At 30.1% G+C, this 25,451-nt stretch overlaps 1 protein-coding gene across 3 annotated transcripts in view; it reads left to right on the top strand.

The window, feature by feature from the left end:
* The window catches only part of LOC103579754 (fasciclin-2), a 67,471-nt gene that overhangs the window by 25,864 nt on the left and 16,156 nt on the right, over window positions 1-25,451 (top strand). For all 3 annotated transcript variants that reach the window (XM_053737993.1, XM_053737992.1, XM_053737994.1), the window contains exon 2: window positions 23,888-24,053. In XM_053737993.1, the coding sequence (XP_053593968.1) occupies window positions 23,888-24,053 (166 nt within the window). The remainder of the gene's footprint in view (window positions 1-23,887; window positions 24,054-25,451) is intronic.

The following is a 25,451-nucleotide window of genomic DNA, read 5'->3' as shown; positions in this document are numbered from 1 at the left end:
TTAGTTTAAAAAAAAAACCATAATACCCTCAATTATATAATTCATTGTGTCAACTCAATAGACATTTCTATATCCCCTGAGTCGTAAAATAGAGATTCAGGAACAGAAAATAAAAAAAAATCTCCAAGGATCAATTGAGAAATTCGATCTAACCGACCCACTTCCTCAGAATCACAACTACAACTAAAGCCAGCGATCAGCTTGATGAGAATACAAAAAAAAGTTTGAAAAAACAAAAGATGATTTCATATATATATATATGGAAAAGAAAAAAATGAACGACTGAAAAAAAAAGACAGAAAGAAATGGTAGAAGCTCACAAGGGACGTTATATATAAGAGAAAAACTCCAAGACCTCCCTCTCGGGTTTCCTAGCTTGCTAAAACTACCCTCGCTTCCCACATGAAACAATGGCCGTTGGAAAGACGTCTCGAATTTCGCTGAATCAAAGGTGAAACCCCGGGGGCTTGAGTGCCGGCAGAGGAGTTGGGTGTCGGTACCGTGTACAGTGGATAGTATAGAGGATAGGAGTTAGTGGAGTATGTAGTTAAGGAGGAACAAGAGTAAAGCTCGGTTGTTGTTGCTTCTGCTGTTGCAGAGCCAATCGATTTGGTCTAGTAGCAAACAAGAGTAGAACCAGGACTATACTATCCTCAGTATCAGTCTCTGTCTTCATTTTTATTTTATTTCTCTCTTGTATAGACTCACACATGCACATACGCTTGTTCATTGTGTCCAGTAGCTTTTTAATGCTCTTGAAATGTGCTCTCGTTCATCCTTTCCATCTTCTTCACGATCCTCCACTTCCGTCCGCGGTGTCATTGTTGTTGAGAGACTGTCTGGAGTGCTACCAAAGACAAAGCTTCTATATTACGTTTCCACTTCACTGTCTCTTTTTATTATCTTTTTTTCTTTTACTACCACTACTGTTATACAGTTTTTTTAAACCATCCCTATACCCCTGTCGCTGTCTTGTCTCTTATGTTAACAATGCAAAAGTTTCCGCAGAAGTACACTAAGCGTTTTATATGTACGTACTATAACTAGAGTACTGGTATACGTACAGAGTACTGTGGCTTAGCTCGTTTTGACCTTTCAACAAGTCGTTTAAATATTTCTCAAAGGCCAACTATAAGCTCAAAGACACTTGATGTATAAAAAAAAACCGCTACGAAATATTATGAATTTAAATGGATAAAAAAAAAAATGAAAATAATAAACGAATAAAGAATTACGGACGAAGGGAATGCAAAAAATGTAAAAAGGATATTACTTGAGAAATCCTGTAAGCGGAGGAAACTGTAGGGGTAATTGAATCCCGTGTTATATTCGTTCAAGTACGTAACGTCAAAGGACTGAATCAGCGACACGATGAAAATTGAGTTAATCTGAGTCGACTGCTAGGTCACCGCGGTCTACGGTTTTTCTATACTTAAATCTTTTTTTTTGTCCCTCGGACATTTAGTTTCTTTTGTAAAATTTTTTAATAATTCTCGGCTCTTTTCTTCTCGCGCTCGCGTTCCTCTCAATTAACGGCATTATTTGCCCCGAGATACCGCTATGAGTTTAATTAAACTGCGTACTCGTCAAAAGGTCGGTCCGGTGTCCTTGCGCATTTTTTAACTCAATTAAGTACATTCTCGTATTACTTTTATACATTTTTTTAAATATTTTTATTTTTAGTTTCTTCCTTGTAATTATTATAATTGAGCCATTTATTATATTTAATTAAATACTTGTTGATTGTTTTAACAAATATTTTTTTTATTTATTTAATTTAATTGTTGAGTTTACAGTTTTAATTACAATAATTCATAAAATTTATTCTCTAAATTTTTTTCTAATACATGCAGAGAATTTTTGAGTGAAAATTACCCATAAATTTTGGTGTAAGGATATCTTGCCAATAACTAAATTTTTAGCATGTTGATAGTAGAAATTACATTTCATTTATATGCTATTGATTAGTATATTCTACGATATCCATCATAAGAAAAATTTAGATATTTATCACATGTTCTCACAGTATCAAACGTTTTTGGGTAATTTTTACTAAAAATTTCTCTATATGTATTAAAAAAAAAAAATTTAATAAATAGGGTAGAGGTACCATTTGTAGCCACTGCTCGATTTTTGAACATTTAGTATTTTATTTTAATTAATGAAAAAGAGTAAAATAAAATTTCCATTTTAATAGTGGGACAAAATGATCCTTAAAAATATTTAAAAAATTAATTATGACATTGCGTCTTTTACAAATTAATTTATTAAAATTTTTCAAGTGTCTAAAACTGGCCCCAAAATGTCCAAAAATGGTACCTATACCCTATATTTTTATCTCAGGTTTCATTACTCAGATTGCATTATTTCATTTATTTTTTTTTCTCTCTACAGTTTTATAAATGTTTTTATTAAATCCATGTTTTATATTTTGCAAAAACATTATTTCGACACACGTAATCCATTAAAAAAAATTGAAACAAAAAAAAAACATTTTCAGTTATTTTTTTTATTACAATAGCCATTCATATATAAATTTGTAAACAATTCGAATCCATGAATTTAGTCGTCTGAAAAAACAATGTGAATTTCTATTAACATGAAAATGTACTTATTTAATTTATGTTCCCTTTGGATTTTTCGAAACAAAGAAACATTGTGAATAATTTAATCACCAGCGAAAAGATAAAAAAAAGGTAGCAAGCAATAAAAGTAAATATGACAGTATATGCATAATAAAAGGTAGTATAAGAGTTTAAAACCCATATATGATGTATATATATATATATAGTAAATGTAATTTCAAGAGAATGGTACAGGTCTTTGTATTCAGATGCTTAACCCGTATGAGGCACGTGCATTGGATCCGAGGGTTGTTTTACGTCACACATAAGATCTTACTTTTCAAATGTATATGTATATATATATTGAATATTCTATAACAGTGTGCATATATTTTAACGTAAAGTTATATGCGTAAAGACTAACGCGTCAGTATATATATATATATATATATATATATATATATATATATATATATAAACGAAAGCCTTACGTTCTGTTGTTAATATAACACGAAAATGCCTGAGGTAAAGAGTCATTTTGTCACAATGGGTTGCTGTAGGAAAGCGATAAAAGCAAGGTGAATACCCCCGTAATTTCAAACATCTCCCGCAATTAAGCTGTTTATGTAAGGGTGTGGTTTTTGTTTAAGCATTAGTGTTCAAAACCTTACACTATTTACTAGTTATATATAAATACAAGAGAACTGAGTCGTCTCTTGAATTTCCTTGGGTAAATAAAATTCTGTTTATTGCTTTGAAGATTGGCAGATCTCGCTAATGGTATACTAGTGTACAGTAATGAAAGGCGGGGGTACAGATAAATATAATAAGAGAAGTGGTCAAATTGTTAAGATTAAAATCTTATGAGATATTGTGAGGAAATAATTATATTTCAAGTGCTTTAAAATTACTCTGTTTTATTAGAGAGCAGTAGTAAAGTTTTATTTTTTTACTTTATTATTTTCATTTTCTTAAGTCGTGCTTGGAAATAATTATATACATTTAACAAAGAACTCAAACAATGAAAACTGCAATGCTTTTTATTTTATTATCATCAAATAATCCGTTATATTTTTATTTACATGACAGCGATAAATTTCGATGCGCTTGGAAGATCGAAAGCGCCGAAAATGAAATTCTGTATGAATAGGAAATTGTGAATGGATAGATTGGTTAGGTATGGCGCGGTTCCAAGAACCACAACAGAACACTCGATATCCTAGGGAAGTACGTTGTGTTTACACGACGGCAAATCGATCCCGCATCCGGTGTTGACGGAATTGTTACAGAGTAAACACAGATATAGAAGAATTACGTCATTGGTATGCCATTTAGAAGATAATGGTACGTGGTAACATGATTGATTTTCCCTTAACATTATGTACTGCAGGTAATTATGTACTGTCTGTGAATAAGATTTGATTATTATATATGTATTACACGGTAAAAAAAACTGGTTTAAGTCCATGCTATCCTGCACGGAAAAAAATTTCCTGTTGTAGCAACAGGATTAATACTTTTGTTGTGACTTAATAGAAAAATATAGTTACACAGTAAAAAATTTTGCGTCATTGCGTCAAAAAACTTAGTGTTAGAAATTTTTGTGTTAAATATTTAACATTTTTTTGTGTTGACTTAACAGAATAAATATTAAATCTCCACATAAAACTATTAAATATTTAACACAAAAATTTCTAAGACTAAGTTTTTTGACGCAATGACGCAAAATTTTTTACTGTGTAACTATATTTTTCTATTGAGTCGCAACAACAGGATTTTTTCCTGTTGCTGCAACAGGGAATTTTTTTCCGTGTGGTGTTAAGGTTATCGGTGTTGAATTCTACCTTGAAAACGGTGTAATAAGAACACTAGTAACGCTGTTTAATTTTTTGCGATGTTAGACCGCGTTAAAAAAGTAATTTTATTTTTGAAGTATCAAAAGTCCAATTGTATTTCAAATTCAAAAAAAAATTTTTTATCGTTTTATGATTTAAGTCTCTTTGCAAACTACGTCGCATCGAGAAAAATAAAATAAAATTATCAATAATTAATTTATCATCTTTAAATTAGGTATTATTTCATGGAAAACATCAGAGTTACAATAAAAATATAACATCGTTCCTAAATATTTAATTTGATAAGTGATCAAAAGTTTTGGCAATTTGTACAGTTCAATGTAAAAGACATTAACGATAATTTCGTAATTTTATCGAAATATTATTATTTTTTTTTACGGTACTGAAGTTAGCCAACGTCTAATAATTTTTGGATTTATTTAAAAACAATGAATTATAAAAAAAAAATATTTTAAAAAATTGCACCTATAGTTTTTTAAATTTTCTACATGTGCATATTTTTATTTGTTTGTAATTGATTTGTTGAAAAAAATGGTTAAATGTCTGTTAACTTGGGAATATTTTGTTTCTGTCTGAAAATCTTCAAACATTTATATACTCACATCCTCGACTCCGATCAGAGTTAGTTTACTCCGCATGCACTTCATTTTAACACTGGTTGGATACTGTCGCCAAGTAACACTGTTACACCGGTGTGAGCTTATTTTAACACCACACGGGTGTTAAAATAAATCCGTCATAATACCGCTTTTTTTACTGTGTATTGTATAGAATTTATATAAATCACGTTCGATCGACAAGTCCTTATCCCAAATGGTCAGCGACAGATTTCTCTCTAATTCCCGCAAAATACGTGAACACTTGCTGTACTTTCCCTCACTGGTACCCACCCTTGTGTTAACTCTCTCACACCCTCAGGCGGTCTCTTGGTACATTGTTCTACCCTCGATAATTCCTCACCACGGATTTAAACGTGACTATGTGTCTATGGATAGTAACTCTGGAGTGAGATATTCTGTGAGTGAGTGAGTGAATGAATGAGCACTGGCTCTTGCTGATATATTCCCAAGTGGTCCAGTGATTTTGTTGAATCAACGTAAATTTCAGTCTCTATCTTTACACCCAATACATTGTAAAAGTTTATTTTTTTTTTCTCGTACTAAAATACTTTTAATTTTATATAATTTATTTTTTTTCTCAACAAGTTCTCTATTTTATTTATTTTTTTCCCTTAGAGTAAAAAAATTTTAATGAATGAATAAATATTATGGCTTCAATGGTTTATCGTTGAGTAAGCTTTAAAAGATTAAAAAAAATAAAAATAAATAATCTTTAGTGACATGTATAGCAAAGGTCAAAGTTAACTAAAGTGACCCCTGTCCCTCCCTCTTATTCTTTTCCCTTAGCTCATCGATCTTTACGCAACGTTAATTTTGTTCCCTCATTCACTTGCTGGTGTCATGTGACCTTCTGTCTGTTCTGGGTAAATAGATATAGAAGAGGAAAATCCGATTGGGGGCTGATGGAAAAAGCTGCATTAAAGATTGTACTAGATGAAAATGATAAGGGTGGAAAAGTAGTGGATACATATAATATAAATATAAAATATAACACCGTGACATATTTTCTTAGGCTTTTAGATATTCTATATATCTCTATACACCTAATTCGTTACAATTTCATATAACTGTACAAAAGTATCATGTCAAATATATTTATATCTGCTATAGATATTTATCTTTTTTTATTTTTTCAGTAAATCGCTGTTATTCAGTATATTCTTCAGTGATATTATCTTTATAAGTTTCTATTCTCCCCATCTTGTTTGTAGGCACGTGCGAGATATTTATCAGGTTGTCGTGATACTAATTTAACAGTGACTGAACATTTTATTATTAATGTTATAATTAAATAAAAGGAAAAAATATTTTATTGAATTTCTTTCACTTATGGAATTTCTTGTTAATTAAATAAATATTTATGAATAAAAACTATCATCGGACATTTTAATAATTTCAATTTTTTTTTTTCTCTCAATGAAAATGAATTTTAGTAGTCAGCTACTCTATTAAAATATTGCAATATTATTTTAAAAATAAAATAAAAATTGAAAATAAACAAAACTTGTGTCAATAAATATTTCAATTAAAATTATAAAATAAAATACGAAATAAATAAATTTTCGTTTTATATGAAAACCAAAGCAATTTATTTCTTCTATTGACAAAGCAATCGGATTTATTATTTATCAAGTTATTTTTCCATAGTTTCTACTTTGCGTATATATATTTTTTTATAATTAAAAAAAAAATTCAATAAAATATTTTGTTGCATTTTATATCAAATTCTTTATAGACATATATATTTATAAAAGATTAAATGCGTGATGTTAACAAAAGATTTGTATAGAAACTAATACCACATTGAAATAATGTCAAATCTTTCAACAGCTGACACAACATTATGATTAATATTTACATTTAAACTATTAAATAAAAAATGACTATGAAAAATATTATTTCAACAATATATATATAATACAATGACATTGTTATCAAAACACTGACAACTATTAGTCGGCTAAAGTTTCATTCATAAAATATTTTCAGCGAGTAATAATCTTTTTCATATATATTATTATATATAAAACCGTAAAGATTTAATGTCATATCTATATCTCTATTGTATCCTTCCTATTTATATTAAATATCCCTATCCCTTGAACAAATCTTTATTCTCATCTTCATTTCATTGCATACTGCACGTACGTTGCGGTCGTACGATATATATACATGTATGTCTAGTCGATGCATAGTACACTCTGCAGATTCAAACATTGGGTGTAACATTTCCGTGTCACGGCAAGCTTCATTGTTCTCCGTGTACTTTGTGTCAGATTGTCATCATATATGCAGACGTATGTGTGTATTTGGTAGACAATAAAATGAGTCTTGTCACGTGTGTCACAAAGAATTGGAGGATTAGCTGCGTTGAATTGAATAACGGGGCGAGAGACTGGTCGGGATTGGGTACAAAGTCGAATATTTGGGAATAGAAGTGATGCTGCTATTCCTGCTGTTGCTATATTGACGTTACTGCTGCTGCTGCTGCTGTTGCTATTCCTAGTACGTTGGGGGTATATATTGGTATACACATACATACACGAGGCCACAGTAGAAAGTAGAGAGACAGATCTAGGCAGTGTGTATAAGGGTGGGAGGGACATCCAGGTTTATAATTGACACCCGGCTGAGGGGTTGCAATGTATACGTGCGGTGAGAGCGAACTTGGTACGAGGGAGAAATTGAGATTGACAGTTAATTTCAACCTCGTCTCTCTCTCTCTTCCTCACTCACCCACTCTCTATTTTACTCCCCTGCTTTTGGTTTCGTCAAGTCCATACAACCACCAGCAGAATTGTGCTTAGGAATCCCCTTCACGACGTGAGAGAAATTTCTGGTGCGATTGGACTTCCGCTTCGTCGAAAAGTCAATGTATATAGTTAAAGGAAAAAATTTAACGGAGAAAATAAAAATAGTTTCCAAGTAGTTTTTCTATTTTATTTATTATTATTTTTCCAAGGTTATGGATATCTGCAAGAGGCAAGATAGAGTTGAGTAGTACAAATTGTAGGGATTTAAATTTCGAGCGGACTGAAAAACAACGAGTTTAATAATGATTACGTTGAAGGGAACTGGCTGGGCGAATGATAAAGCGGCTTTTGTCGGTCTAGCGATTCTTTTTTCTTTATTTATTTTTTTTTCTTTTTTTAACTATCTCTACAAAGGGACTTAAGGGATCACAGCCAACCACGAATTTTCAAAATCAATTTGTCCCAATGAATCCTTATAAATACCACGATATATTACTGGTTCGAGTTCAAAGGGGATTTATTTTATTTTATCATTTTATAAATACGATAAACTTTTTTTTATTTCTTTCATTTACTTATAAAATATATTATTTTAAAATACACTTATTTATTAATATAAGGTAAAAAACCCTTATACCTGCTTAATACCATTAGTCGCTCACTTTAACTGTTCAATGCGTTTTTTATAATTTCTATAAAAAAAAATTACAATTAAAAATATTATTATTAAGAAATAATTATTTGTGAATCTAAATATATTCAAATATGATGTATCAAATTATTTTATAATAGATTATAAATTTAAATTAAGTGACTGTTTTCAAAATCGCTCTCAGCCGGGCATTTTTTACTTTAACGTTCATTCGCTAGATTAAATTTAGGTTACGTCAAATTTTTTAAGAATTGTTATAACTATATCTTATTAAATATATTTTTAAAATTCATGAAACTTTATATTATGAAAGAATAAAGTACTAGAATTTCAAAATTATTTTCCAAATTAATAAATTGATCATATTTTGATTGATATTGTCTTTAAGCGACTGTAGGGCCATGTGTTGATCGAGTAACGGTACATCACAACTTTTAGTGAGCAACTATGGGTACATTCAAGGGTGTTATTCAAAAAATTAATAATAATTAATTATCAACATTATTCTTCAAACTCAAATTTTATTCAAATTCTTAAAACTTCAAAAAATAACTATAAAAAAAATATGGTTTTTAATTTTACTTATTAATTTATATTGAATGATTTAATCTCACTCCGATAAAAAGTTCGTGGGCATAGAGGATTTTATCTTAATTACATTATAATTTTTGAATATTTATTTAAATAATAACAATGCTCAAGTATTTAGATACTTAATCTCAGTAAATAATATTTAAATACGGAAATTTATTTGAAATCCTATTAAATGATCAACACTGAAAATTTGTTTAATGAATCTGGAATGCGATTAAAAATACCGTAGTGTAGACAAGGTGAGATTACATCGATCGCGGACATATATATACATACAGATGTATAAATATCGAGGTAAATCATGTATGGAATAGTGGAACGATGATGGCCAAGGTCTTCTGCCTTTCACTCTCGATATTCTCGTGTATGTCAACGAGATTAATGGAGCTTGAAATTTTGCTGTCCTTTTCTCGTCCACAGTCGACACTAGCTCTCGTAGCATCAAGCAACGTATACAGATAACACAACATACATATACATATACGTACTGTGTACACTAGAGTCACTCGATCGGCATCCAGATGAATTCACTCGGTCTTTTAACAATCGTTGCGCGTGGATTTTTATGTACGAGATGAACGAAAATTTCGATTTCTCTTCCATTTCGGTTCAATGGTGGCTGTTGGTTGTCACATAACGTCACCGAGGACTTTGACAGAAATCAGAGCTCAGTCCCCTCGATCAAATTTTCTTTTTTTTCCTATTTCCATTTTTTTTTTTTTCTTTTTTCCGCGCACTGTGTGCAGTTGTATTATTGCCCACCCATGTACACTTTATTCGTTCGAAAACCAAGTATTCTAAAAGTTTCATTTAACGGTTGACCGCTCGCGAACTTTGTTCCGTTTTTCGATTTATTTTGTGGTATATTGTCAGATTATATTTTTTTAAAATTATATTCTCTAATAACTATGAAAATTTTAAAAAAAAAAAAAGAAAAAAATTTGTACGTGATTTGGCAAAAAATTTTTTGTATAATTATGTATTTTTTTTATTCAAATTTAAAAACCTTTTGTACATGTAATCTAAAACGTGATTTTTGACTTTAAAATATCTTTACCTACGTTTTTAAAAGAACGTGTCCATAGAGCAGGTGGGTGATAATAGTATAGCCAGTCTTTAAAGCTACTCTCTCGTTTTCCTTCCGTAAAGCCCTCTGGGCCGTCCGACAAATTATTAAGCTTCCGGCGTTCCACCACTGTAGTGGCGTGTCAACGCGGAAATTATTCACGCGCCACGGGATGCTTTAATGACGTAGTTTAAATTATACCAAGCCTTTACTTTCGGAATAGTTGTATTATATATTAAAAGAGCGAGAGACGAGAGGGATACTTCTCTTAACTATTAACTCTTGACACTTGACAGTGTGTTACGTTTTAGCTAGAGCAGTTATTGCAAAGTGTATCACAGTTGAACTGTCTAATTGTACAAAAGCTGCTTTTATGTCACTTTTACATTTACTCTGTATACTCGTGTATACTTGTACCCTAGTTTACTGACGTGTGAACAGGTATTGGTGTAGTCCCCTTTAATCGAGAGAACCGATTAAGCGAACAAGTTGAGCGCGATTCCAACTGTTTCCGGAGTTCCATGATTGCATCCTTCCTCTTTGTAGTTTTTATTCTTCGGTCTTTCATTTCTTTCTTCAAAGTCTTTCTATTGATATATTGTGCTCTCAAATATTTAATAAAAAGTTTTTAGGGCAGACGTACCCTTTTTGGCCACTTTAAGGCCAGTTTTAGCCACTTAGAAATTTTAAATAATGTAATTTGTAAAATACGCAATGGCATAAGTAATTTTTTAAATGTATTTGAAAATATACTTTTACCACACTATTACGATTGAATTTTTTTTAATACGTTTTCATTATTTAAAATAAAGTATTAAATGTTCAAAAATGGAGCAGTGGTCAAAAATGGTACTCCTACCCTATGCACTAAATTTATATTTTTAAAAAATCGTTAAATCTGAGCTGAGTTTGCTTGAATCAACACATCTATTTTTTTTTTTTTTTTTTTTTTAATAAAATTTTTATTTTACATAATTTTCGTTCAAAATATAGACAGCAATATCTTATATTTTTTCAATCTCTAATTTTGAAATTCAGGAGGGCGGTAAGATAATTTTTAAGGATTTTAACCGATTAAGTTTTGAAAATAAAATTACAAAAAATATTTCAAAAATTAATGGAGCGTAAATTCTAATTTGATACTCAGCATATAATTAAAGTTGAAACACTATATAAAATTTGCTGAGGGAAAGCGGATTGAATTCGGAGTAAATGTAAAACGAATGACTGTTTTTTATTATGATCCAAAAGTTACTAGACAATCAAGAATTTTTGGATATTTTTTTCACTAGAAAAATTAGAAAAGAAAAGGAATTAAAAAAATGCACATATAGAAAATTTAAAAAACTCTAGGTGGATTTTTTTAAATATTTTTTTTTTTCAATTATTTGTCGCTTTTTAAAAAAGTTCAAAAATTATCAGACGTCGGCTAACTTTAGGATCATTTTTTATTTGATTTCCCCGGAATTAATTTTTTTTTTTATTTGCAATAAATTAAAAGTCATTTTTGTCCTATAAGCACAAAAATTCTTAAAACTTTATTATTTTATAATAGAAAAAAATATATATATGTTCTATTATGGACATTAATTGCATTTAAATAACGTATATTTTTTATTATCAAAATAGAATTTTTCAGTCGTATAAATAATCAACTTAAAGTTTATGATCATTTTAAAAGCACTTTTAAAATCATATTTGCATATTCATATCAGACAATAAACAATTTTATCTTCTCAGTGTGAATTTTTATTGTTTATCATTGAGTTATGTAGAACAAGTAACACATAATATACTAAGAACTTATGGCAAAGTCAGGATAAATATATAACAAAAATGCATAGAAAAGCTTGAGTCATAAAAAAAAATGATATACTTTACGACTTTTAATAACTATATTCGTACAAACAATATTTATCTATCTAGATCATTCGCAAAATGATAAATTACGTATTTGTTTGTATTAAATTGCATAATGATTTTATTTTTAGAGATTTGATGAGCTAAGTTATTATTACTATTAATTTTAATCCGCTTAGATTTTCAATATTATGATTAATTAGTATTAAATGCATTTAATATTAAAATCAATTTCTAAACTTGCATAAGTTTTAACAAATGAGCTCAATATATAAACTATCGAAATGTATAACGTATCCAATAATTAATTTACGTCGCATGTGATTCAATGATTAATTGAATACAACAAGTTTTGTTTTGATTCAATCAACTTCGCTTGCATTCACTAGTTTCCCGCAAATGAAAAATTTTTTCCGATAATTAATACCTCACTGCTCCTCGATAACTCGACAGCTCAATTTTACGTACGTCCTGCTGGATAAGTAAAATTGCTCGTTTTATACGTTGGCGCTTTAAACTTTTAGAAAGTATAAAAAAAAATGTAACAAATATAAAATAAATAGAAAAAGAATATGAGTAAAACAAAAAAAAAAACCTCAAGATTACCCAGCCTTGGAAAATCGAGTTTGTTTCTCGGTCGATTTACGCCGCCTCCTGCAGCGCGACAAGAGCCACCCAACCTACCTCTTGCACTTACTTTCACATCTTCACACCCTGTCTTTCTCTATCTTCTATCATTCTCTTTCTCTCATTTAAAATTTTTACCAACCTTATTTTTTCAACCGTTAAATTTTTTTAAAGATAAAAAAGATCTTTGATTTACGTACAGTAATATTCATTAACTCCAAATACATCGTTTATATTTTTTGTTTTATTTTCCTTTATACATTTTTCTTTCTTAACTTATTTTTCCCCCTTTTAACTCATAAATCTCTTAAGATGATATCATTTTTAAAATAAAAATTAATAATGATACTAAGACAATATTAGGGACACCAATTTATTATGTCGTTTCTTAATGACATTTTTTATCTTGAAAATTTTTTTATATTAAATTAAAATTAACTAAAAAAAAAAAAATTAATTTATGACAAAAGGGTTACCCACCCAGTCATGGTACTATGGCATGATCCTGAGTGTGTTTGGTAACGAGATGGTGGTTACCCAGTTGTTTAGTGAGAGAGAAGTCTTATTTGAGCGTTTCTGAGTTGTCACAACTTCTTGGCCGGTATGGAGGTGCACTACATCTCCCCGGGCGAGAACCATCTCCTCGATACTTGTAGCCGTGGTCCATTTTGTACGCCTGATATGATCCTTCGAGCCGTCCATCGATGAGTACTGTGCAACACAATTCGTAATGAATTATATGAGGTTTTACACTGACGAGTTGTCTAGTGTGAGAAGGTCGGTTCCCTTCGAGTTGAGATTTCTTCGAGACGTCGTTGAGAGTTTGAGGTGACCCCGTTGTGTCCTTTGAGTTGAGAAGTTTCGATGAGAATTGATAGAGATATCTCGAAGAGTTTGAGAGAAGTTGCACGTGTTGATTGTGGACATGTCGTCCGTTGAGATTTGAGAGTTGATGTAAGATGGAACCGCATGTTCCGTAGTGGAGTCCCAGGCACTGGTATCGTTGACCGCTGTATCGAGCCTTTAGGGTTCCGAGGTGTCTTTGTCGGATCTCCCCGACAGCACTACTTTCTAAATGTTATATATCCAAACTACCTGTTTCACGAGCACTTGCGAGAAGTATATACAGTAGTGACATCTACTTCTATTTTGGGTTGAATCTAAAAGAGCGTCAAATTTGAAATTTTTAACTGACATGAAAACTAATTTATCGATAAAATGTTTACAAAAAATAATAAAAACAAAATAAAATAAAGTGATATCACTTTCAATAGGAAATAAAAAGTTTAATCTCTACAAAATTTTAATTATAAACTATGATTGATAAAAATATTTTTTTAAAAAATGAAAATAAAAAAAAAGTAGATGCTATAACTAGCATTGATGAATTTTGCATTCACCCTTTCGTAGGTTAGTTAAAAAAAACGATAAAAGGATTAATATTTACGAGTGCGGAAAGCGAATAATGGAAACAAAAAGAACAAAGGATATTTGGAAGACTAATCAAAACGAGGTTTAATTTTGCTTACCCTCGATTTAAAACCGGAAACTTTAGATTACCGGTGGAAATCGAGTTCACCTAGTGCTCAATTTACAGCGTTTCCTCTATATGCCTTCTTAGTCCCTCTATGCTTTCTCACACACTCAACACACTTTCGATAAAAGGGAAAAGCCTACATTCAGGAGCAAACCTGTTTATATATATATATATATATTTATATATATATATATATATATATATATATATATATATATATATATATATATATATATATATATATATATATATATATGTATATGCTGTGTGTTGCATTATATACTCATCGCAGAGTGGAAAAACGATGTCTCTCTACTACAAAACTACCCTTCCTTCAACCCTCAATTCATTCTACGAAAATTCGCCCGAGGGTCGTCGGTTATTCTCGTCAATCTGCAATATTTTTTATCTCTCTCTTTTTTTTTTTTTTTTTTTTTTTTTTTTCATGTCTCGCTAAAATTTATCTCGCTTGAATTTCTGTCTTCGCACGTTCCCCAAAACATTTTTCAATATATCTCTCCCTCGAAATATGATTTATCTAATATTTTCATTTAATGACGAATTCAAAGATGTATTGTTGATATTGTTTTGCATAACTGTATTATAAATCAAAAAGATTTTAGCTGATAAAGAAGGATACATAAAACTAACAACTAATAAATAATATTTTTAAAAAATGTATTAAATAAAATCAAAATAAATTCCTATTTTTTAATTTTTAAATAAAAATGTTTTATTCCATTTATTAATCATGACAATGAGAATTTAATATTTTTTATTATAAAGATCAATTTACCGAGCTGTGATTACTGTCGACTTTGCTCATGATTGATTATCTCTGAAGCATCAAAAAACAATCAACATCTCACCAAAGACTGTTACAATGTGCTGTCATAAGCTTCTGTGTAAAAAAGAGAGTAAAAAAAAAACATTTTTTCACTTACTCATTCTCTTACTGTTAGTGCTCCATCATCTATAACTAGAATGTTTGGGTCGCCATGAGAACGATGTGTACGAGAATAAAATATCGAGTGAAATACGTGGGATATGTCTGAACTGAACCACACGGATATCTTGAAAATAAGAGTAAGGAGAGAAGACGAGGGTCGTATCGTGAGGTTTCTAGTATCCCGAGTATTGGGAAGCGTGGAAAGCAACCAGAATGCTAAATGACAAGAGAATGTAACGAAATGAGGACCTAAAAGAGGAAAAGGAAAAAGGAAACAGAGCATTATTTCGAAGCTGGTCTTAAGAGAAACGGAAAAACAGCTCTCCACAACTGAATTATTTAAGTTTAACCCACACCCTCCCTTTTCTTGCATCTTCTCAGTAACTCCAACCCTACTTACATTCAACGAAAAAAACACTCAAGAGTCTTCTTCCCTTTACTCAGTACACCAAGCTACAGTTTCTCTGTCTCCTGAAGGGAATTTAATTTCCCGAGAAGCCGCACTATCACTAAAAGGACGAGAGACCTCGAATCATCTCTTAAGAGAGCTTTTCCTGAATTAAGAAAATGTTTTAATTGTGGAAAAACACAAGCTCCAATGTAGTTTCCAGTCTCTGTTCAATTTAAAGTGTTTTTTTTTTTTTTTACTTCTGTCATATTCTTTTTTTTTTTTTTTTAAATTTAAATTTAAAAGGTAAAACATTTAAAAATTAAATTACTCATATAATTTAATTTTCCAGCAGCTGTTAATTATTTATTATGACTTATGATGAAAGCTTGAATTGATAATTGAATTTGAAATTATTTCAAATGCGTATATAAAATACGAAGCGATATGATAAAGTTAAATATATATTTTATGTTATCATCAAAGGCAGTAAAGTGTATTGGACGGCTAGTGAATCATATCGAGGAAAAGCGGCTTTTAACCCTCCTGAGAAAGTCACTTGTGCTCGTATACTCGACAATTTCACCAGGTGTACAGAACCCATTTCAACTGGTTCGAAATAGCGAAACCCTTTTACCGAAATTACCTGATCACTCTCAAGTATGTAGACTAACTACATACCAAGATACTTGCTGTTACTGTACTTTCTATATATATATATCTCTGTGTATTGAGTACATATATGACCAAGTCTATACCTGGCTTTCTCGAGACCATAGTAAATAAATAAATGTCATTGATCGTCGTCAATACACTTGAGTAAAATTTCACTAGACTTGAATAAATTTTTATGAATTCACTTAGTCGTTCAAATAAAAATATTATCGAGAATTAATTTTAATATTCAAGTAAATAATTATAGTAATAATAATCATGCTAATAATTACGATAAAATTCATATTCAAACGTGATTTGAATGGAAAAAAGCATCGATGAATTAAACAATATTGATCTTGAATCACTTGAACAAATTTTATTAAATACTCGACAGGGAGTTGGACAGAATTTCCAATCAATTAAACCCTATTTCCATTAATCACGACATCTCGTCCATATTTATTGGCATTTTCATTAGTCAATAATATATATATATATATATATATATATGTATACTTCGCAAACTGAAATTAATTTAAAAATTTTTCTCAAAATCATTTAATTAAATATTTTTAATTCAATAAACTCATTTACTTACATAAATCATCTGATTTCTTTTATCCTCATTTCATTTCCATTTTTTTATTTTTCCACCGTACAAACTTTTCGATACCTCAGGGAAAAAACCCAAGTAAAACGAGTAACGACTTTTTCTTTCGCATCACGTGAAAGACATAAAAGTTGTCCGTTTCTTTTTCCTTTTTCATTGGGCCTTTTCTTTTTTTTTTTTTTTTTTACTTTTCTACTTTTTTCCCCTTACCTCTACTCCACATTCAGCAAATTTCAGTCTTCTGAACCCTCGACTACAGGATAGTTTATTACTTGCGTGTCAATGTTGACTTTAACCATTACACCTCAAGTACTCTAATGTTTTGATCTCTGTTATTTTTATTACGAAAATTTATTACCTTCTCTTCTGTACGTATATATATACTTTTGAAATTCTTATTTTTATTACAAACTCATTTTTTCATTTTATAACATCATTGACGTGCTCTAATTAAAAAATAGCTTTAAGTACTGTCTCTTTAATTTATTAAAATTTTTTTTATATTCATATATATTATATATATAGGGTAGAGGTAGTATTTATTGCTACTGTCCCATTTTTGAACATTTAGTACTTTATTTTAATTAACGAAAAAGAATAAAATAAAATTTTTATTTTAACAATGGGATAAAAGTACGGCTGAAGAAATTTAAATAATTAATTATGTCATTGCTTATTTTGCAAATTACTTTTATTTTAATTTTTCAAGTGTCCAAAACTGGCTCTAAAATGGCCAAAAACGGTACTTCTACTCTATACATTCATTTAACATACAAAGTTTCTTAAAATTTTACGTAACTGCCTCAAAATTTTTCGATCACTAAGTTTTCCTAAATATCTACTTTATTTCAAGAAATAATTTTTGAAACTTACTATAATATATAATTTAGAAAAATTTGAATTATAAATTTATTTTTTATTCAAATTTACATATTATTTTTTTAGATCCGAAGTAAATTATTAAATTGTTAAAATTAAAAATTTCAATTTAAAAAAAAATTTTGAAATAAAAAAAAAATCTAAAAATCTCGATCTACATAAATTTGAATAAATCGAAATAGATATATTGATATTTAGGTTTAAAGTATTTTTCATATCTTTTTTGTTAAACTATATATTATAAAAATTCATAAGTAAAGGTGTTAATAAAAATAAATCTGCAAAAGTAAATGCGCTTACGTGTGTCTCATAAAAGTCTTTGCCGCTTGTTACAAAACCCAGTATACCGGCATTAACTCTAGGTACTTATAAACGACATGAATAAAAAGCTCAAATGCAGCTGTGCATATTGAGACCGATTTAATGCATCTTAAGAGTACCATGGCTACTCGAACGTGTCATTAATAAATTTAAACTTTACTATTTTAAATATAAACCAACTATATTTAAATTTTGACTTAATACCGTTCAATAAAATGATTTAATATCTAATTTAATAAAAATTATTCAAATTAAATTTCAGTTATATAAGAGTAATGTAATAATTTGATATAATTTAAAATTAATTTTCTTATACCTGATATTTTTCTCTCAATTTTCTGTAATTCATTCACTATTCCCTGTCTATACTCGATAATACGTTTCTTTTTTTTTTCTTTTTTCATTTTATAGTGGATAAAATTAAAACTATAGAGCTTCAAGTATAAGTGCAGCAATATAAAGTTTTCCCGCTGCGGTTACTCATTTCTGTCGGTCTATATTTATAATGCCCGCAGAAATAGATTCTTAAAATGTATTTTATGTATACTTTGTCATGTTTAAAATGAAATAGATATTTCATAGAATCGATATTTAAGAAAAACGTAAATGTGTATAATTGAGACAATATTTATTTCCAAAACAATGATAGGAAGAAATAACGTAGAAAGAGGAAAGTGGAGATAAAAAAAATGTAATAAAAGAATGCCGAGTTCAATTTGTTTTAATTGCTCGTATATAGTAATTTTTTTACCTTCCCCTTATTCATTTCAACCCATACTTTTACACATTGCCTTTATCCATTGAAATTGTGGTAAATTTTTTTTTTATAGCCACCATCAATAGTCCCGATGATATTCTGGCCTATCACAAGTACTCGGTCTTTTTTTTTTTTTTTCTGTTGCTCGTAATTTTTTACTGCTCTAGACAAACAATTCATTTTTTATGTAATAATAAAGTTTAAAGCTTGTGACAATGCAATATTTTATAGGATAGTATTATATTGTTTATGAGTTATGGGTAATTTAATATTATTAAAAAATTCCATTTTATTGCAAGTTTTATAAATATTTTATTCGATACAATAATTAAATTACAATAAATTCATAAATATAAATAAAAATTGAGATTTAATATATAATTATTTGATTAAATTTGAATTATAAAACAATTAAAAATAAATGAAATATTTACAGAGTTGATTTATTGAACAAAAGTCATATTAAATTTTTAAATTAAATTTCCACATACAAACTGTTAATTGAATTTATTGATTATTTGTAAATATAATAAAACAAAATGATTAACTTTTGTATCCGACATATTTATAAGCTTTATCTATATGTAATAAAGTCACCAAAATTGAAATCTGCTGAAAGTAAATATAATAAACTACAGTGAATATATGTATTTAAAGTGAATGACCAAGTTAATGAAAGGAAAAAAAGTAAATTGAAATAAAAAGTAATTTTTTTAATACGGAATATTTCATCCATTGTATTCCACTAATCCGAGTTCATTTGATCTCTCAGCAAAGAGAATCACGAAAATCTGCACGACATCACGTACACATATATCCAATCGTATTTACAGTATCCTTTCTTTATACGAGAATTTTCTCTATCACATATATATGTATTCCTTTCTGTTTATTTGTCCGAGTCTTCCCAACCGGGGACCGCAATCTGTCGGAGATCCCTTCAGTCCCTTTTTTCCGCCCCTATCCGCGTTTACTTTCCAACCAGCTTTTCGTACTTAACGAACGCCCTCCGTACAACACTACACTGTATACATATATATATATATATATATATATATATATATATATATATATATATATATATATATATATATATATATATTCACATTACACACTAGCAGAGAGTAAAGTAGAGATACCGCGCCTGCAAGCATTTAATTAGGCCGGCTTATCTCCCGTCGTGCTTCGACTCTTTTCCCATCCCCATTCTATTTATTCCCCCTCTCTTGTACATTAAATCCAAACAATTTTTATCTGCTTGCACTATTTACGCGTCTACCCATTCATTTTACCGCCATACATTAAACTAGATACGCCTATTATCTACCAAGAATTTTATTTTATGTCATTACTTTTTTTTTGTCCCACAAAATATAAAATTACATATCTCTTTACTCGATTTTTTTTCCCCTCGAAATATGTTTTTTTTTTTTCTTATGCCAGAGCTTCTTGCTTTGGATCTGGTGTAGCTCATTATTATCCGGTTTTTAAAGCTCTAATTTTTAGCCTAATCGAAAAATCTCGTTGGATTATCGAGGGTGGTTACGATTTCACCCTTGAGGCATTTTTAAAGATATCCTCAAAGAGAGATACGAAAAGGAATAAAAAATTTCAATAGCTTAAAAGAAAAAAAAACTTTTGATGATTTTTTTTTTTCCTATCATTTGGGAAATAATTTCTCCAAAGATTCTTCTCAAGCTGTTCTGATGTATAAAGCCCTTGGAGTCTTCAGCAGTAAAACAGATTTTATCTCAAGTTGAGTTTATTTTTTAGTTTGTAAAGCGACTTATTCCTCGTTGCAGACGGCATTGCTCTTAAAATAAATATCTGTCTTTGTATATACATTCTCCAGAGAGAACTCGCTCACTCCATTTTCTAGATTTGCTTGGCAACGAAATCGTTAATTGCCCGAACACTTGAAGTACATCCGAGGGCTGAGAGCCTAAGAGGATGCCCCAGGGTGTCTAATCGCAAAAGTTTTCAACGACTTTCTAATAATGTTCTTCCAAGATTGGATTAGTAATAATTGAGTTCAGCTTCTTCCGAAAGTTATTTCTTTATTTCTTATTTCCAATTATCTTCAATCATTTCTTCCTATTAAATATATTTAATTCGGTTAATTATTTTTAATAGTCACAAATATAACTCAATTTATCTATTAAATAACCCATAATTACCTTCATTAAATTTTCTGACTCTTCATAATGATAAACTTTTTTTTTAAATAGACTTGTCATAATAACGAGTACGACTTGAGATGAATGAGAAGAAAAAAAAAAGAAAAAAAAAGTTTTAAAATAAATTAAAAGAAATTCGAGCAAAGCCTCCATCGCAATTCAAACAATTTCTTAACAAGTTCTTTAATCAACTTCACCACCAACCCCTTGTATATTAATCCTGATCCACCAATACAAATCCACCTCCCTAATCACAAAACTTGAGTCTCTCTAAAATTCCCGAAGCCATAGCTATAACGTATTAGCCGCCCAGTTTCAAGCCAATTCGATATTGGAATTCGATCAAATCCTCCATCGCCCTTTTCCCTCTCGTCGCCCGACCAACTGAACCCTCTGGATAGAATTCTTCCGGCTCAAGTGACATGTCGCAGAGTTCACTTGCTATCTCTTTTTCTTTCTCTATCTCAATGCAAGTTCCCCTTAGTTTCAGTAGGCTCACACCCAGCAAACCCTTGTGACTGTGTTAAGAAACTGAACATGAACGACGGGGGCGCGTGTGTCCCATGGAAAAGACCATCATCATGGGGTAACTTTACGTATGAGCGTGCCTCTGATGTGCAACCCTCTGTTCTGTTGTCGCACCCTCCAACTTGTCTCTCGATATTGCCCTGCTGGTCTAGGCAACCATGAGGAGGAACACAACCCTCTTATACGTAAATTCAGGTGCGCCATCGGGGTAGTACATTGTTAATTTATATCCCCAGTATATATACGAGACCTTATGCTCTTCAGTCCTAGTTACACTTTCTCTCTCTTTCTATATATATATATATATTTATATGCCAGTTATTTATTTCCCAACTTTATTAACTGTCATTTCAACCTAAAAATAAAAACATTTAAGATAACATTTATAGTTATATCTTAATAAATAACTAAAAGTAATTGGATAAATTTAATCACTGGGTTCTTTTAATAATTTTGTCAGTTAACATTCTTAAGGGATGTTCTGAGGTAAAAATTAAAGGGAGAGTATAACGACTATGATGTGAAGGTGGTGATGTAGAAGGTGGTTCTTGTAGTTTACTAAAGGGAAAGAACGTGATGGGAAAAACGAATGCCTGTTAGAGGGTGGATGCGCCAACAAACCCTAACTAACGTAAATAAGATGTGTCCTAAAGGCGGCCTGCTACAGATATATATATCTATACATATGAAGAAAGGGAAGCACCAGCTATCCAACAGAAAGAAGAGAAGAAAAGCCGTTAAAGTCTGCCTTTTACTTTACCATAACTATATACACTATACTATAACAGAGAATAGCATGGTGATGGTATACGATAGTATTGAGGCATAGATATATAGACAGGCTTCAAGTACTGCGGCATTGAAGCCAGGATGAATCCCTGATGCCAATTATGGGGCTTCTTTCAACCCCCGTGACACCAAAAGATATAAGAGAAAAGATCCCCTGGAAAATCTTAACACCAGGTCGACTCTTACGATGCCCCCGTGACTAACGCAAGGGTGTTGATGCTTGTCCGGCTAAATTAGGACATACACAACTACGCACAGCAATTAGGAAGACCCTAAATTTCCCAAGATACACCCTAGACATTTATTATCTTATTTTTAGTTTTTCTCTTGTTATCTTTTTAGCACATTAATAATAATCTGGATTGAGAATATTCATATTAACTTAATGATCAAAATTAGCAGTGAGATATTTATAATATATATAGCTGTTGTGAATAAGATGAAATAACCACACCGAGAATCCTTGGATCGTTGAGTAAATTCTCTACGTAGCTCTAACGCTTGCCGATGTGGTCGGCCACGGGAATTAACTTTGACTGACTCAGGTGCAATTAGCAAAGTTGCCGAGGCGGCTTCACGCGTCTGTGAATCCTCTCATCTCTTTTGGTTAAAGCTATACAAGATTGAGAGACAGATATATATATATATATATATATATATACACATACATTTACTCACAGCATACATACAATGAAAGAGTAATATATAGATAAATTAACAGAGTTAGTTCCGATTTATCCGCGGATTAATTGCTCTGATGCTATGTTGTATATTACCATCCGAGAAAATAGAGAGAGAGAAAGAAAGAAGATGAATAAAGGCAATTTCGTGCTCTTATATACATAGACAAGAGATGAAAACTAAAATGAGATCCAACACCAGCATCACCACCACTATACTCTTTATTTTGTTTATTAGCATTCCCACGATAAGGAAATGAAATTTGTCCCACGATCTCCAGTCTAGGAAATAGACAACATTTATTATTTTAATGTTTATTAATGAATTTAATCAAAATGAAATATTTCTCGATTTACATAAATGAAAGAATAAAAAAAAACCGTGTACTTAAATTAAATAAAAATTAATAAAAATATTTATTTTATTAAACGAACGCGGAATTTGTTTGTAAAGTTTTAAATTTCCATGGTTGCGTCAATTCCGCACTTTCGCTTGGCAGAATTTAATCGGCTTAATTGCTGCTTCCTGTTGTCGGTCATCACCCATCACCCATTCTCCTCCTCTCTTGCTGTGTGTTTCTCTTACCCTTCCTTCTTCACCCCATTTCACATTTGTGTCCATTCGCCATAGACCATATCAAACTATCCTATTCTATCCGTCTACATCTACACATTTACTATCTCGATTTGTTATACTACTAAAGCAAGCTATTGCTCTGTTATACCACTGCTATACTGTACATGACTCTCCCCTCGGTCATCATCATTGAGTTCAACTAATCTCTCAACAGTTTCACGTCATGTCATTATGGTATTTCACGAAAATGACTAAGCCTGACGGTTCACTCTGTATTTCTGTATTATGTATTGCTTTCAATTTTATTAAAACACCAAATAATAATAATAATAACAATGATTATAGTAGTATACCTACAGTCAGACATAGTATTAAATTTATTGACTTGCTATATTATTAAATAAAAACAAAAAGAATTCAATTAATTGTTATTTTTTTTATTGCAGCGTGGGCTAATGCAGCGTCACTAGAAATTTTACCTTATGGTGAAATCCAATCTAAACCCAGTGGATCAAACCTTTTCCTTACGTGCAAATTAACTGGCGTTAATGATCCCAGCTTAGGAAATATACAGTGGTTGGATCCATATAACCGTATTATTGAATTACGAAAGTAAGTTTTATACTTTTAATTATATCTATATTTATATTAATAACTATAATTATAATTATAATTGGATTTAAAATGTATCCATAAAAAAATAGTTTATAAAATTCTTTATCTTTGGGCTGTAAAAGTAATAACAAGTAGTTTGAAACATTATTATATTCTAAATATAAAAATTTAATGAATTTTTTTTATTAACTGAATCCAAATTTAATGTTTTAATAAACACTAAAAAACATCCAACACGAGCACTAAATTTCTAACAAAAATTTTCTTCACTTTATTCTTTTTTTGTTGCACACAGTCTCGTCGTGTTGGCGATCGACAGGCGAGTATAAAAAAAAAAAAAAAAAAAAAAAAAAAACAAAAACAAAAAACCGTTAACATCATTTTTCATTTTATTTTACATATAAATATTTTTATTTATCAACTAGTGTTTTTTTATTCACGAGTTTTGCATCAAATATTTATCACTGAATTTTTTCTATTGGCTCCAGTCATTTTTTATTTAAAATTTTTTTAATTAAATTGGCAAATTTGATTTAACAAATTGTTTTTTTTTTAAATTTCAAATGCTTTTAAATATTTTTCGTTGCAATACAAAGACAAATATTTCATGATTTAGAGTGGCTTTTATTGTTTGTCATGAATTATCATTTTTTTGTTATATATTTTAATGAACTTTTTTTGTTGTTTATGAAAACAAAAATTTTTATTTAAATTTTTTTCGAGTAGTCCAGCGAGTGGTTGTCGTCTTGTGTGTTATACTTCTTTCACTCTTATACTCTTATTTCATCTGCATACATATCACCACTTATCATTCACCACGTCAGGGTTTATATTCCCTCATTTATCTTTTATTATTTTTTTTTTTTATTTTTTTCCAAAGAAAGAAAATGAGACAAAAGAAAATATTCTTTACTCTCTCATTGCATAAATTACTAAGTCTTTTCACGTTTCACCAGCCATTTTAATAGTGAATGAGACCAAGAGAGAAAGAATGGGTACTGTATGTACCTAGAGTAAGAAAAGTGAGAGACGATTTAAAGTCACCACTGTTTTCTCATTTGCCACAGTCAAATTCTACTCATACCCGACTACGACGACAAGTGTTAACAAAAGATCTCTGACAGGGTTTCCATTGTTCATGTCATAATTTAAATTTTCATATTTCATCGAATCCTCTCAACCTTCTTTAATCATATCCTCATCAGTTGGTGTCTTTTTTCTTCATTTTTTTACTTGAAACTTATCTTTTCACATATTTTTATTTTGCGTGCATCGTGATATTTCACTTGATAATTAAATTTAAATGCTATCATCCACAAGTATTTAAAAATTATTATAAAATAATCCTTTCAATGTAATTAAATAAATAAATTTTATACAATAAATGTTCCATCT

Source organism: Microplitis demolitor, chromosome 4 (assembly GCF_026212275.2).
Source record: "Microplitis demolitor isolate Queensland-Clemson2020A chromosome 4, iyMicDemo2.1a, whole genome shotgun sequence".
Taxonomy (NCBI): Eukaryota; Metazoa; Arthropoda; class Insecta; order Hymenoptera; family Braconidae; genus Microplitis; species Microplitis demolitor.
Note: the sequence above shows the minus strand (reverse complement) of the source record. Positions and strands in the feature narration are given on the sequence as shown.